The 14,418-nt window shown below is 38.5% G+C and overlaps 4 protein-coding genes across 8 annotated transcripts in view; 2 read left to right on the top strand and 2 right to left on the bottom strand.

Annotated features, from left to right (window-relative positions):
- Positions 1-78: 78 nt before the first annotated feature.
- On the bottom strand, positions 79-5,448 carry LOC144079415 (inosine-uridine preferring nucleoside hydrolase). 3 transcript variants are annotated; one of them, XM_077608169.1, is made up of 6 exons: positions 5,284-5,448; positions 4,197-4,407; positions 3,300-3,485; positions 3,124-3,235; positions 1,700-1,836; positions 79-682 (listed from the first exon to the last, which is right to left on the bottom strand). In XM_077608169.1, the coding sequence occupies exons 2-6, from the start codon at positions 4,377-4,379 to the stop codon at positions 290-292; spliced, it is 1,011 nt and encodes a 336-aa protein (XP_077464295.1). In that variant the 5' UTR covers positions 4,380-4,407; positions 5,284-5,448; the 3' UTR covers positions 79-289. The 3 variants fall into 3 exon arrangements, with proteins under 3 accessions (XP_077464295.1, XP_077464297.1, XP_077464296.1); XM_077608171.1 differs by having other exon boundaries at positions 4,197-4,390; positions 5,284-5,433; XM_077608170.1 differs by lacking the exon at positions 5,284-5,448 and having other exon boundaries at positions 4,197-4,535.
- LOC144079412 (basic immunoglobulin-like variable motif-containing protein) lies at positions 4,130-13,558 on the top strand. Of its 3 annotated transcripts, none has more exons than XM_077608163.1 (9): positions 4,130-4,955; positions 6,383-6,840; positions 7,576-7,702; positions 8,244-8,444; positions 8,525-8,752; positions 10,039-10,122; positions 10,186-10,282; positions 11,151-11,703; positions 13,356-13,557. In XM_077608163.1, exons 2-8 carry the CDS (start codon positions 6,429-6,431, stop codon positions 11,391-11,393), a joined length of 1,392 nt encoding a protein of 463 aa, XP_077464289.1. In that variant the 5' UTR covers positions 4,130-4,955; positions 6,383-6,428; the 3' UTR covers positions 11,394-11,703; positions 13,356-13,557. The 3 variants fall into 3 exon arrangements, with proteins under 3 accessions (XP_077464289.1, XP_077464288.1, XP_077464287.1); XM_077608162.1 differs by having other exon boundaries at positions 4,133-4,955; positions 6,413-6,840; positions 13,356-13,556; XM_077608161.1 differs by having other exon boundaries at positions 4,134-4,275; positions 6,413-6,840; positions 13,356-13,558.
- Positions 11,445-14,415, bottom strand: LOC144079416 (homocysteine S-methyltransferase YbgG). The gene is made up of 7 exons (XM_077608172.1): positions 13,852-14,415; positions 13,685-13,752; positions 13,336-13,606; positions 13,065-13,226; positions 12,796-13,001; positions 11,944-12,023; positions 11,445-11,638 (listed from the first exon to the last, which is right to left on the bottom strand). The coding sequence occupies exons 1-7, from the start codon at positions 13,954-13,956 to the stop codon at positions 11,550-11,552; spliced, it is 981 nt and encodes a 326-aa protein (XP_077464298.1). The 5' UTR covers positions 13,957-14,415; the 3' UTR covers positions 11,445-11,549.
- Positions 13,529-14,418, top strand: part of nme7 (NME/NM23 family member 7) — a 29,012-nt gene continuing 28,122 nt past the window's right edge. The window contains exon 1 of the mRNA XM_077608166.1: positions 13,529-13,563. The gene's annotated coding sequence lies outside the window, so the exon portion shown is untranslated. The remainder of the gene's footprint in view (positions 13,564-14,418) is intronic.

Genomic DNA, 14,418 nt, shown 5'->3' with positions numbered 1-14,418 from the left:
TTTTTTTAAGTTACAAGATGTAGTATTTTTTTCCTGAAGGAAAAAGTAACGTTAAAAAAAGAAACCTATTAGGTAATAATGAAGTTTCCTTTATTTTGAAGTAGTTATCCATGCCTGTACAATTAAAGCAATACAGGGCTAATTTCAAAAGTAATATTTGTTCTTGATAAAATCTAAAAATGAGCCATTTCTCCCATTTTTTTTTTACAGATTCAGTCAACCCGGAGGATGAATCAGAAAACGACTTGACTAAAGGAAATAGTTTTCAATTTCCCAATGTTTAACAAAGTTAATCGGCGTGTCGGTTTCCATTCTCAGCGCGGCCGGGGGTCTCGGCGAGGGAGCCAATCAGCATCCGCTCCATTTGGTCCTTGTGGCATTTGGTGAAGACGGTGATGCTGTGCTTCTTGTCCAGGATCCCCACGCGGTCCAGCACCAACATGCCGCGGCACATGGCGCCGCGCAGTTCCACGCGCACGGGGCATTTGACACTCTCGGCCACCACGCCGGGTTCCAGGCAGGCCGCCACGGCGTACGAGTCGAAGGAGACGAAGCCCGGGCCGAAGTAGACGTCGCGCTTCCGCCGCAGGACTTGGCGGGAATACGCCCAGCAGCGCGACGTGATGGCCTTCATGAAGCGGGACGCCGCCGTGTCCTGGTTGGTCAGCTCTTCGAAGAACTCCTGTGGGGGTCGAGTGGGTGGAGCTTAAGAGATTTTCAAGAGTCTTTCCTAAGTCAATGAGCAGGTAATTTTATTATTTCTATTTAAATAATTATATCTAAATATATACAATATTAAAAATATATAAATATGTACAATATTAAAAATATATATACATTTATACAATATTCAAAAACATAAATATATATAATATTAAAAAATATGTAAATACATACAATATTAAAAAATATATAAATATATACAATATTAAATCTATATTTGTTTATAAATATATACGTTATTAAAAATATATACAATATTAAAAAAATATATAAATATATATTTAATATTGTATATATTTGTGTATAAATATATAATTATTAAAAATATATAAATATATACAATAATAAAAATATATAAAATATTAAAAATAGATACAAATATATATTTAATATTGTATATATTTGTTTATAAATATAAACATTAAAAATATATATAAATATATCATATTAAATATATTTTATATTTTATATATTTGTTTATAAATGTATACATTATTAAAAATATATAAATATATACAATATTAAATATATATATAAATATATACAATATTAAAAAATATATAAATATATACAATATAAATATATATACACAATATTAAATATATATTTAATATTGTATATATTTGTTTATAAATATATATATATTATTTAAAACAATATACAATATTAAAAAAATATATACAATATTAAAATATATAATTAATTGTAAAATATAAAAACTTTTTTTTATAGAAATACATTTGAATTTCTTAACTATCTGATATGACTAGATTTTAAATAAAAATTGGGGGTTTTGTTATGCGGCTTCAACTTTAAAAGGAAATCAAATGTTTCTCACAATTTCTTAATTCATGTGAAGTTTAAGTGCATATTTCCATTTTTTAGTTTCTTGAGAGAGAAATATTTTTCATCCCTCAAAACCAACACCAGGCAAAAACAGATTCCGTGAAATCCAAGTAGCCGAAAACCATCTTACCCAAGACAGCGCATTTCGACAGGCATATTCCCACGACGTCAAGAAAGTGGGGCACACAAACTCCTCCAGAACCACGTAAGCCGCTTCGGGATCCATGGCAAAATTAAACTCCGCGCTTGGAGTTAAGTTGCCTTTCCCTGGAAATTGCACACCCAAATAAAAACCAAAAAATACATGCGCAAAATAGACAAAATGGCGCTAACATGTAGTTGCCATCATGATAGTAAATGAAAAATAAATACGGCTTATATGCGAGAAAATACAGTAGTCATTTTGAAGTAACATTAAAACGGAATTTTACGATGCACTTAGCATGTTAAAGAACATTTGAAATAGTTTCACCAACTTAAAAATTCACAGGGATGTTTCTAAAGGTGTTATTTTTTTTCTTGCCCTCCTTTTAAAGAACATGTGTCAAAGTGGCGGCCCGGGGGCCAAATCTGGCCTGCCGCATCATTTTGTGTGGCCCGGGAAAGTCAACGATGAGTGCCGACTTTCTGTTTTAGGATCAAATTCAAATGAGAGAGTATAGATGTATATTCAATTTCCTGATCTTTCCCCCCTTTTAAATCAATAATTGTAATTTTTTCTCTGTTTTTAGTTCAAAAATCATTTTGTAAAATCTAAAAAAATATTAAAAAAGTAAACATTGTTTTAGATCTATAAAAAACTGAATATTCAGGGGTTTTAATCCAGTTCTTTTAATCCATTTATAAAAAAACAAATCTAAATATTATATCTAAAATGGTCCAGCCCACATGAAATCGAGTTGAAAAAATCTAAATATATATATAAAAGCTAAAATAAACATTGTTTTAGATCTATAAAAAACGGAATATTCAGGGCTTTTAATCCATTTCTTTTAATCAATTTATTAAAAAAAACTAATCTAAATATTATATCTAAAATGGTCCGGCCCACATAAAATCGAGTTGAAAAATCTAAAAAAAAATATACATATATATATATATAAATGCTCAAATAAACATTGTTTCAGATCTATAAAAAACTGAATATTCAGGGATTTTAATCCAGTTCTTTTAATCCATTTAGAAAAAAAATCAAAATATATCTAAAATGATCCGGCCCACATAAAATCGAGTTAAAAAATCTTGTATCTTTTCTGTGTTTTTAGTTCAAAAATCATTTTGTAAAATCTAAAAATATATTTAAAAAAAAGCTAAAATAGACATTGTTTTAGATCTATTAAAAAACTGAATATTCAGGGCTTTTAATCCAGTTCTTTTAATCCATTTATTAAAAAAAATCTAAATATATCTAAAATGGTCCGGCCCACGTGAAATCAAGTTGACGTTAAAGCGGCCCGCGAACCAACCCGAGTCTGACACCCCTGTTAAAGCAACGGATCGCCGCCGGACCGCCCCTTTTTGACGTCTATTGCCGTCAACGCCACGGTGGGTTACCTTCCATATTTCCACCCATGATATAAAGTTCCTTGAGTTTTCCAGGGAAGCTTGGGTCCATCTTGACTGCCAGCGCCAGGTTGGTGAGGGGCCCCAGGGCCACTAGGGTCACCTGTGCCCGAAAAGCCACCTTTTAATGCCGTGGAAAAGGGGGCGGGGCCAAAGAAAGCCCTTACCTGCATGGGGTTTTCCGCCACCAGGCGCAACATGGCGTTCACGGCGTGTTCCTTATGGATTTTCTCTGCCCACCGGGGGTCCCTGTCCTTTAAAACGTCCCCGAGGCCGTCCGTGCCAAAGTGGTCGCAGGGGGTGTCGTTGGCGGTCCCGACTAAGGGCCGCGCCGAACCGCGGAACACGGGGATCTCAAAAGAGGAAATGCGTGGTGAAGGGTCTTTTGTTTTGAAAAGGTCATGTTTTCCTGCCATTTTCTGATCGATTTGACTCAACTTTGTTAGCTTTAACTTTTTTCATCAACATTTTTTTTCAGTAAAAAAAGTATGAAGATTTTTATAATAAAATGCTTTGTTTCATGGAAAAAAATGCAATGTTTTTGATCATGGATACATTTTGCAGATTTTTGGAATTCTCAAAATACGGTTTTTTTCAATAAATGACTAAATATTTAATTGTAAAAATTTATATTTTTCAAAATATTTATTTGAAATAACAATTGGGGAAGAGAAACAAAAAAATGCCTTTTCTGTTTAAATAAATATTTTGAAAAATATTAATTTTTACATTTTTTTTTTTTTTAAATGGCCCTAAACATTTTCCAAAAAGTACAAATTCAAATTTTCAATTACTAAGCCTTTCCTTTAAAAACAACAACAAAACTTTATCAGAAATATTACCGATGGAAAAAAAATCAATTTTCTGCAATCCTAAAAACTGACAATTTACCAGTGAAGAAATGTGATTTACAGATTAATAACCATGATTAAAATAATGCATTTTGCACACTGAACCAAGATTTGAAACCTAAACATTTTATTTTGGAAAGTCACATTTTTTCCTTGATTTTTTTCTCCTTAATTTTGTATTTTATTTTGAAAAGTAGGCATGATGAGACCAACCTGTTCTCTTTGCCCCACTGCAAGCACTCTGATCACATTTTGACAGACGTCATCCAAGGATGCGTTCCCGAACACGCAGGTGACGGCCAGGATCCGAGCGTGAGGCGCCGCTAGGGCCAACAGGATAGCCTGGGCGTCGTCGATGCCGCAGTCCGTGTCGATGATGAGCAATTTCTCGGACATATTTCTTTATCCTGTCGCAGAAACGTCACTTTTCCAAACAAAAAGAACAAAGTTCCGACTTTATTGAAGGGGATTTAATTAACCTATCTTCGGAGGAGCTAAAACGCGGAATTCTTTCGTTTGATTGGCTCCAAATGGTTGAATCCTTCTAGGGGGGAGATTACGGCGTCGTTGATTTAAAAAAAAGTTAAGAATTGACTAATTTACTTAGTTTGACGTAATTTATTTTTAAAAATCCAATTTTTGAAGGGAACTAACATTTATCAACACTCGACTTGAGTACATTTGATTTTTTTATTTTATTTAGCAAACAAACTCTTAGTTCACCCCCTATATTCAAATATGGTTTAGCCCGGTGGCGCAAATCCGGAAGTTTCTTTTTCGTCCTTAAATTGATGTCTAAAAATCAAGCTATTGCTTTGTGTGGCTAAAATACATATATACTATTTTTAAGTAAAACCAAATCACCTCAAAAGTACGTTTTATAAGAAAAAATAACCGAACGAAACGAACAAACAATTCCACCTGCTTTTCATCCTGAGCCGATGTATTGACTGGTGCCTTCGGAAACCTGAGGTAAAATATGTTTTTTTTCGTAAAATAACGAGTCAAATAAGTGTTTAAACGAATCTAGTTGATGTTTTTCGAATTCATTTGAAATACAGCATATGTATTTTGAATTGAAATGTTTTTTTTGCCTATTAGATGAATGACGACATATACAATTGATAAACTAGAACTACTACATGTATTTAGCTAGTCAAACCACGTTACACGTAAAATCTATTGCACATAGACAAACAAGTAAATAAATGTCGCAAAATGTTAACCAGCTTCTAACATAAATTAAAGGCAAATAGATATAATTTTTACGTAAAATACAAACATTCCACGCATTACATACCAGTGGAGGGCGCATCCAAGTGACTGGTTTGGTAGCAAGGAAGCTCTGAGAACCAGTTTTTTATTGTTGCACCTCACCCGTTCAGTTGTAAATTATTATGATTTGATTTAAACAGAAAAAGTCACATGCTACTCGATGGAGCTGAGATTCATTCATAGGCACGGAATTATCCATTATAGAAGCGGTGGGTGTCTCATCTAATCAATTCATTACATTTAGATCAGTGACATTTTACCTAATTGATTCCTTATGGCATTCACGTGTTTTTATTAGAAAACCAGCTTTCGGCGAATTACAGCCAACTTGAAAATGATGTAATATACCAGTGGTGTGCCGTCAGGGCCTTCAAGCCCTTCTCTGCTGGCCTAAGAAATATCTGAATCATATTATATTTTGTCCATCAATACTTATGAAATAATTCCAGATGGTCTGTTAGCTACCTTTCATTGCTTTCCCCCCTGTTTGCATTGCTTCCAGATGTGTGCTTTCATATTGAAGCATTTAACCAATCACATTTCAGCCATTATTTGTTGCCAGGGTCAGAAATCTGCCTCAAGGCCTTCACAATCGGTTCTGCAGGCTCTGCAATTCACCATCGTCAATTGTATTTTTATGTGTCGCAAGCTGTAGCTGCAGTAAAGTTTTTATAGTCTATAAGTTATAGTTTTTATAGTTTTATAGTTATAGTTAGTTATAGTTTTTATAGTTAAAGTTTTTATAGCCATAAAATAGCTTTTGAGGGTTGGATTGATTCGCTGAAGGCGTCGCTAGAAAATAAACGGACCGCCACTGATATACTGATATATAAGAAGAAAAATCAAAATCAGTGGCTGCCATTGATGGCGTTAGACGTCCTTTTTCGAATGGATTGGACGTCTACTAGCGTTATTTTTTTCACAGTGGTGTGCTTAGCTGACGGCCATTTTGGCTCAAGACATTGGTGGTTGGTTGGTAAGTAGATCTCAAAGAGCACAAATTATTGCCATGTTATTTCGTAGTACTCTATAGTACAGTTGTTGCTATTACTGGTGTAAGTATGGCGTCAAATTTTTGCGATAACAAAAAATATGCAATAAAGCAGCGTTTGATTTCAGGGTAGTTTTCGATTTTGTATTTATTTTTTATTCAGGTTAAGGGACTCGTCCATGCCAAACGCACCCGAAGAGTCCTCGAGTTCGTCAAAAGCGTCGAGCATGCAAAGGCAGACCGTCGTTGGCGATGAAACGGAGCGCCACCGGATCCCCACGTCCGCCCCCGTGACCCGGCGGGCTTCCAGCGGCGAGCTCCAGCTCCCCCGCGCCTTCCCGGTCACGCACTCCCGAGAGAAATTCTACACCGTCTGCTCCGACTACGCTCTGCTCAACCGGGCCGTGAGAAGGCAGGACGACGGGGATAATGTCGTCCGTGACTTCCGGCCGGGTCAGTCGGCGGCGGCGGTTTCTGACGGCGACTGCGACATGGAAGACTTGACGGTCGGCGGGGGCACCAAGACCACCCTGGCTTGGGAGATTGACACGACAGACTTCAAAGCGGTGCTCACGCGCAAAATTAGAATGGGTAAGATTGTAGAATAACAGCTCAAAATGTAGAATTTCTAGGAAAATATGGACGTACAGTGGTGTCTCTACTTATGAATGCTTCTACTTATGAACGCTTCTACTTATGAACGCTTCTACTTATGAATGCTTCTACTTATGAACGCTTCTACTTATGAATGCTTCTACTTATGAAAGCCTCTACTTATGAATGCCTCTAATTATGAACGCCTCTACTTATGAACGCCTCTACTTATGAACGCCTCTACTTATGAACGCCTCTACTTATGAACGCTTCTACTTATGAACGCTTCTCCTTATGAACGCCTCTACTTATGAACGCCTCCACTTATGAACGCTTCCACTTATGAACGCTTCCACTTATGAACGCTTCCACTTATGAACGCCTCCACTTATGAACGTTTCTACTTATGAACGCTTCTACTTATGAACGCTTCTACTTATGAACGCTTCTACTTATGAACGCTTCTACTTATGAACGCTTCTACTTATGAACGCTTCTACTTATGAACGCTTCTACTTATGAACGCCTCTACTTATGAACGCCTCTACTTATGAACGCCTCTACTTATGAACGCCTCTACTTATGAACGCCTCTACTTATGAATGCCTCTACTTAAGAACGTTTCTACTTATGAATGCTTCTACTTATGAAATATTCAGGTTAGAAAGATGAGTTGTTGTTTTTTTTAACTTTTACTGGCAAGAAATTTTGTATAACAATTTCCCGTTTAAGGCAGCGTAAAGAAGTGCGGCAGCAAGAAAATGAAGCCGGATTGCCCCAGCAAGAACCTTCTGGAAGTCCCGCCTCAGCCCTTGCTAGAAGATGTCAAGCAAAGAAAGGTTCTAGATCTCCGACGATGGTATTTATCTGCGTATATTTGTTGGGCACACATAATGGGACTTTTTGCTATCCATTTCATTACAAAAATCGGGTCAACCAAAACGAGTTGGACGTCTAGTGCTGATAATGACAGCCAATTACTTAAAAAATACCCTAGGTATAGTAATCCCCTGAATAGCGTGGTTAATGTAGACGAGACATGGCTGGGATAATCAAAAAATCATGAAGTAGGGTAGTAGTAAAAAATTAGTAAAAAATAAAATAAATTAACTTCACTGCTGAGTCCTAGTAGCAAGAGTGGCTTCCGCTATGAGTTTGTGTAGATTTTCACATTTTAATGAACTTTAAAAGAAAACAAAATTAAAAAGAAATTTAAAAAACAATTTTTTAAAAATAATTAATAGCAGAAAAACTTGCCAGGTAGTGATTTCGTGATAAGTGAAGTCACGATAATTGAGGGATTACTGTATACCATTAACCCTTTAATGTTCATCGATTTTTTTTTTAAATTTATAATAACTAAATAAATATATATATATATATTTTTTGCCCAATGACAGGTATTGCATCAGCCGGCCTCAGTACAAGACATCATGCGGAATTTCTTCGCTGGTCTCCTGTTGGAACTTCCTGTACAGCACGCTGGGCGCAGGAAATTTGCCGGCCATTTCCCAGGAGGAGGCGCTACACATCTTGGGCTACCAGCCGCCCTTCGACGACATCAAGTTCGGTCCCTTTACCGGCAACGCCACTCTCATGCGGTATGTAACGGCAAAAAAAAATCCCCCACGGATAGTTACTTGTTGACGAATCTACCCGCGTCGTCCGTCTACCTCCCAAGATGGTTCCGGCAAATCAATGACCACTTCCGCGTGCGGGGGTGCTCGTACATCCTGTACAAACCGCACGGTAAGCACAAGACGGCCGGCGAGACAGCCGAGGGAGCCTTGGCCAAGTTGACCGTGGGTCTGCGGGACGAGACCATGGCTTACGTCTACCATTGCCAGAACCACTACTGCTGCCCGCTCGGATTTGAGGCCACGCCCCTCAAAGCAGTCAAAGCGTACAGGTAAGTCATGTAACATTTTCTTTTTCATATTAACTGTATTTTCTCGCATATACGCAGTATTTGTCGCTAAAAATGATGACTGAATCCAGGGTACGGCTTATATGCGCACAAATTAGACTTGAAACTGCAAAGGCGACAAAGACTAGATGCCATAATGCACATGTGTCAAAGTGGCGGCCCGGGGGCCAAATCTGGCCCGCCGAATCATTTTGTGTGGCCCGGGAAAGTAAATCTTGAGTGCTGACTTTCTGTTTTAGGATCAAATTAAAATGAAGAGTATAGATGTATATTACATTTCCTGATTTTCCCCCTTTAAATCAATAATTGTCATTTTTTAATCATTTTTTTCTGTGTTTTTAGTTCAAAAATCATTTTGTAAAATCTAAAAATATATAAAAAAAAGCTAAAATAAACATTGTTTTAGATCTATAAAAAACGGAATATTCAGGGCTTTTAATCCAGTTCTTTTAATCCATTTATAATAAACAAAATCTAAATATTATATCTGAAATGGTCCGCCCCACGTGAAATCAAGTTGACGTTAAAGCAGCCTGCGAACCGACCCCAAGTCTGACACCCTTGGTATAGAATGTGTATTAAATTTCCTGATTTTCCTCCTTTTAAATCAATAATTGTAATTTTTCAATCCATTTTTTCTGTGTTTTTAGTTCAAAAATCATTTTGTAAAATCTAAAAATATTTTTAAAAAAGCTAAAATAAACATTGTTTTAGATCTATAAAAAACGGAATATTCAGGGCTTTTAATCCAGTTCTTTTAATCCATTTATAATTTTAAAAATCTAAATATATCTAAAATGGTCCGGCCCACTTGAAATCAAGTTGACGTTAAAGTGGCACGCGAACCAACTTGAGTCTGTCACCCTTGCCATAACGCAAGACAATGCGGCCGATACGGTCATTTATTTCAACATAGAGAAAAGATAAAACCCGTAACAACATTTATTTTGACGTCTATGAATGAAATCCAAGGAAAAAAATAAACCGTATTTTGCATAAAACATGAAAAAAACTCACTTGTGCCTGCCATTGCTCGCTCAGGGCGCCGTCATCTTACCTAGGGATGACAAACTACACCGCTATGGACACACTTCCTGGTTGTACTGCTCACAGGACTTCCTTTTTGAATATGGCGGTGAAAATTGTGAATCAGGGGGCGGCTTATACGAGAGAAATTGTCAAATTCAACCATTTTAACGGTGCGAATTATACGCGGAGGCGGCTAATATGTGAGAAAATACGGTTGTTAAAATAGCTTACCTCGGCAGGGGTCCTCTGCCCACCAACGAGATGGAGCACTGGATACTGATCGGCGAACCCAGCAGGAAGCACGCGGCTATCCACTGTAAAAAGTAAGCCTCGCGGTCAAGGCGTTTCTTGTTTAGCTCTTCACGGAGTCGCTTGTGATCCCGCAGGTGGATGGACATTGTGACAGACCTCAACACCCAGAATCCGGAATACCTGGACATCCGCCACACGGAGAAGGGAATCCAGAGGCGGACTACCAAAAAGGTAGCAAATATTTGATTACCGTATTTTCACGACTATAAGGCGCACTTAAAAGTCTTAAATTTTCTCCAAAATAGACAGGGCGCCTTATAATCCAGTGTGCTTTATACATATCTGTCAACCTCTGCCGATAACTGCCCTTATAAATGATTATGATTCCCCTTACAAACCCCCCAAAAACCTTACAAACACCGTACGAGTCGTACGGTGTTTGTAAGGTTTTTGGGGGGTTTGTAAGGGGAATCATAATCATTTATAAGGGCAGTTATCGGCAGAGGTTGACAGGTATGTTTATATATGGAAAAAAAGTTAAAATGTGTCATTCATTGAGGGTGCGCCTTATAATGGGGTGCGCCTTATAGTCGTGAAAATACGGTACTCGTCAAGTTTGGCCTTGACGTAGGCTTGCGTGGCGTTAGCGCGTTAGCTTCGCAGTTCTGAGGTCGACGGTTCGATCCCAGGTTGGTCCACACCGTATGGATTGATGGACAAAATATAATATATAATTCAGATATTTCTTTGGCCAGCAGAGAAGGCCTTGAAGGCCCTGACGGCCCGCCACTAGCCTTTTTGAGACTATTTTTTTTATGTCTGACTCCAAGTGGTTAGTTGCAAACCGCAGTGAAGCAATCATTCAGACCTTTAATTTGAAGCATGACTCTACTTGAATGCAAATGTATAGATGTCAAAATGTGATTTATGACCATTGCAACATCAAATTGGATTGGTGGCTATCAAATCATGATACACATCCATATGGACCAAATATTGAAAGATCAGGCGTGCCTTCTTTAAGATTGTTAATCAGACGTAGACTCGACAAAGTGATTTATGACCCTCGCTACTTGTCTCTCATTTCGTGGTTTGCAAGGTGGGAGGCAACCTGCACTGCATTATGGCCTTCCAGCGGGTCAACTGGCAGAAGTTGGGCCCCTGGGGCCTCAACCTGGAGAACCTGCGCCACTCCGGCGGCGAATCCGAAGACACCAAGCGCTTCGCTCAACTGGGACGCTCGCACAGTACGGGCAGCCAAAAGGACGCCCCCTGGAGGCATCCAGACAACCGCCAGAAGAGCTCGCCCGATAGCGACATCGACGAAGACGACGGCGAATAAAGGACCACCGAGTGGCAAGGGACTATTCCAAAAAAACATACACGACACAAGTGCTGATAAAGTGCAAAGTTTATGACCCTATTTTATGACATCTGCATTACGTTCCCATATTTTTCCCAATTTTAACCATTTTCACAGATGTCTTATTTTTTTGTGTTACGTTTCCAAGTCTTGTGTTGGGCAACGTTCTCGTAGGTGTCGTCGAAGATGGCCGATTTGATCCGGATTGACGCGGCAGCAACCGCCTGGGAGGACATAAACACTTTAGGTCTTGTAGTGGCAATTTTTCTTCAGTGGATGGCGCTGTGGTGTAAGTAAAATACTTTTCTTAAGCAGTGACTGTGTGTAAATAAACTTGTCATATAATTCTGGGCTTTTTTGCCTGATTTTGTATGCTTAAAGGAAAATATTTAAGGTTGTAGTGGGTAGTAAAATAGCTAACTCCATTAAAATAGACGTCCTATTCATTTTAGCTTGGATTTTAGTGTTATTATTATCATTTGACTTACTACCACAGATTTGGAAAGTAGAATAAAGTTCAAAATATTACCAATCAAAGCAGCTCCTTGCTTTAGCCACGTGTCGCTAAGAGCCGCTATGGACGTTGGCATTTCCGCCGATGTTTTCCATCTGAAATAAAACAAGATTTTTTGGAAAAATTAATTTAGGATTCCTTAGATTTTTTGGTATTGTGATTGAAAATGTATTTGCAAAAATGTCCATTCCAAATTTTGATCTGGGAAAGCATATTTGATTTTTTTTTTTTTAGATTTATGACCGTATTAACCATTATTGTAGGGCAAGGGTGTCAGACTCTGGTTGGTTCGCGGGCCGCTTTAACGTCAACTCGATTTCATGTGGGCCAGACCATTTTAGGTATGTTTAGATTTTTTTTTTATAAATGTATTAAAAGCCCTGAATATTCAGTTTTTTATAGATCTAAAACAATGTTTATTTTAGCTTTTTTTTTAAATATACTTTTAGATTTTACAAAATGATTTTTGAACTAAAAACGCAGAAAAAATGGATTAAAATTTTACTATTATTGATTTAAAAGGGGGAAAATCAGGAAATATAATATACATCTATACTCTTCATTTTAATTTGATCCTAAAACAGAAAGTCGGCACTCATCATTTACTTTCCCGGGCCGCACAAAATGGTGCGGCGGGCCAGATTTGGCCCCCGGGCCGCCACTTTGACACTATGCTGTAGGGTTTGTTGCAAATTGTTTTATGACCTATCATTTGATTTTTTGTAATGATTTTTTTGGTACCGATTTCATCAGCCCTTTCGTTTGACGTATGACTCGACAGGGTTCGGTGTTAGCTAAAATTAGCTAACAATTTATCGTAAATCACGTAGCGAATCTACGAACCAAGTTAAAGACCTTGTAACTTACCCGTGATGGCTGTCCCAGTCCTCACCACTGTTGGGGTACACCACCCATTTCCTATCGGGGGTCCGGAGTGCCGTGACAGAGTCAAGTAGCGACTCCACCCACTTTGGAGGACAACAGTTGACGCCCACGGCGAGCACCTGTGCGGACTTGTCGACCACACGGACGCCATCTTGAAACAGGCTGCCATCTGACACTCGTGTCCCGTCCTAAAATGGGTTCGGAGCGTTTAATGACCTCAACCGAGTCACCCTGATTGGTCTCCCTCTTACCTTGCAAGAGAAGGAGATCCAGGCGTCGCAGTTTGGGAATTCTCGGAGAAGTTCCACCAATGCCGCCGCTTCTTTAACGCTCGGGATGGTCTCCAGGGCAAAAAGTTCTGCACCCGCCGCTGCCAAACCTTCCATTTGGGGGCGGTGCCAAGCTTTCAACTCCTTAAAAGACAGTACTAGTTTGTATTAGATTCGTTAGTAGGAGAATAACACGGGCTCCAAAACAGAGCCTTGGAGGACGCCACAATTATTTTTTTGCCAGGAATCTCACCTCTATGCTCATTTTCTCAGCATACAGGCCACTGTACTCCGATCCGTCGTGAAGAAAGGCTCCGTAAGGTCCGATGGATGCGGCCACCGTAGCCTTGCGGCCCGCCGGCACTCCGGAATCGAACGCCGTCACCGCATCTGTGGCGAGACGAAACCCGGAGCCGAGCAGCTCCCTGGCGGCGTCCGGACCAACGGCCAAGTGTTGGATGAAGCCTTGGATGGTGGCCTGGTAGGTGGCGCTAGTGATGATGTCAGCCCCATTCAGAAGGAAGCTGTAAGCATGCCATATAAATTACAGTTAAAGTGACAGTAACATATTTAGTATTTTTGTTTAACAATTGTGGGTGTACCAGTGATGAGCAGCTTTAATAGCTTGGGGGTTGGTGTGCAACAGTCTGGCGCTCCACAGTGGGTCTCCCTAAGCATATATATGAGACACGCATACAGATTTAAAAGAAAATATATTTTTTTAATGTAAATGTAGAAGTTGTGGTTAGTGCTATTGGTCTATTTTTACCTGTAAATGTGCACCTTGAGCCTCCAATTCAGTTGCTAATCCACCGTCCAAGATCAAAACGCCCTTGTCGTTGATGTTATTTCTTATTTGGGACCGTAAACTCATGATAAACAATAAATGGGTGAAGTTAAAGAAGATAAATTGACTGGATTTGCCCCGAATGTTGTTGTTTACCTTCACGCTGTTCTGGGGCTATGTTGTGCTTCCGGGTACAATAGTTGCATTTAAAGTTATCCGTATTTTTGGCTATCAGAGTTGCAACGCGTTATGCACTCAACAAAATAGGGAAAATATTCTTTTTGAAAGTAAAAATACTTCATTTTCAATGTGTTTTTATAACTATACAATTTAAAATCGACGTATAACACTTCAAACTTTGCTTATTCATACCTTTTACACTGTTAGCTTTGTTTTGTTCATGAATGCAACGCGATTTGTAGTTCGGTTTCTATAGAAACCTGTGGTGCATTCAAAATAATCAGAATTTTAATAATCAAACGCAAGTAATAAACCTGAACGTCTGTTGGTTTTCCAAACATTTACTTCATTTTCCAAAAACATAAAATA

This window comes from Stigmatopora argus, chromosome 8, assembly GCF_051989625.1.
Source record: "Stigmatopora argus isolate UIUO_Sarg chromosome 8, RoL_Sarg_1.0, whole genome shotgun sequence".
Taxonomy (NCBI): Eukaryota; Metazoa; Chordata; class Actinopteri; order Syngnathiformes; family Syngnathidae; genus Stigmatopora; species Stigmatopora argus.
The sequence above is the reverse complement of the archived record's forward strand: the minus strand, read 5'-3'. Positions and strand labels throughout refer to the sequence as shown.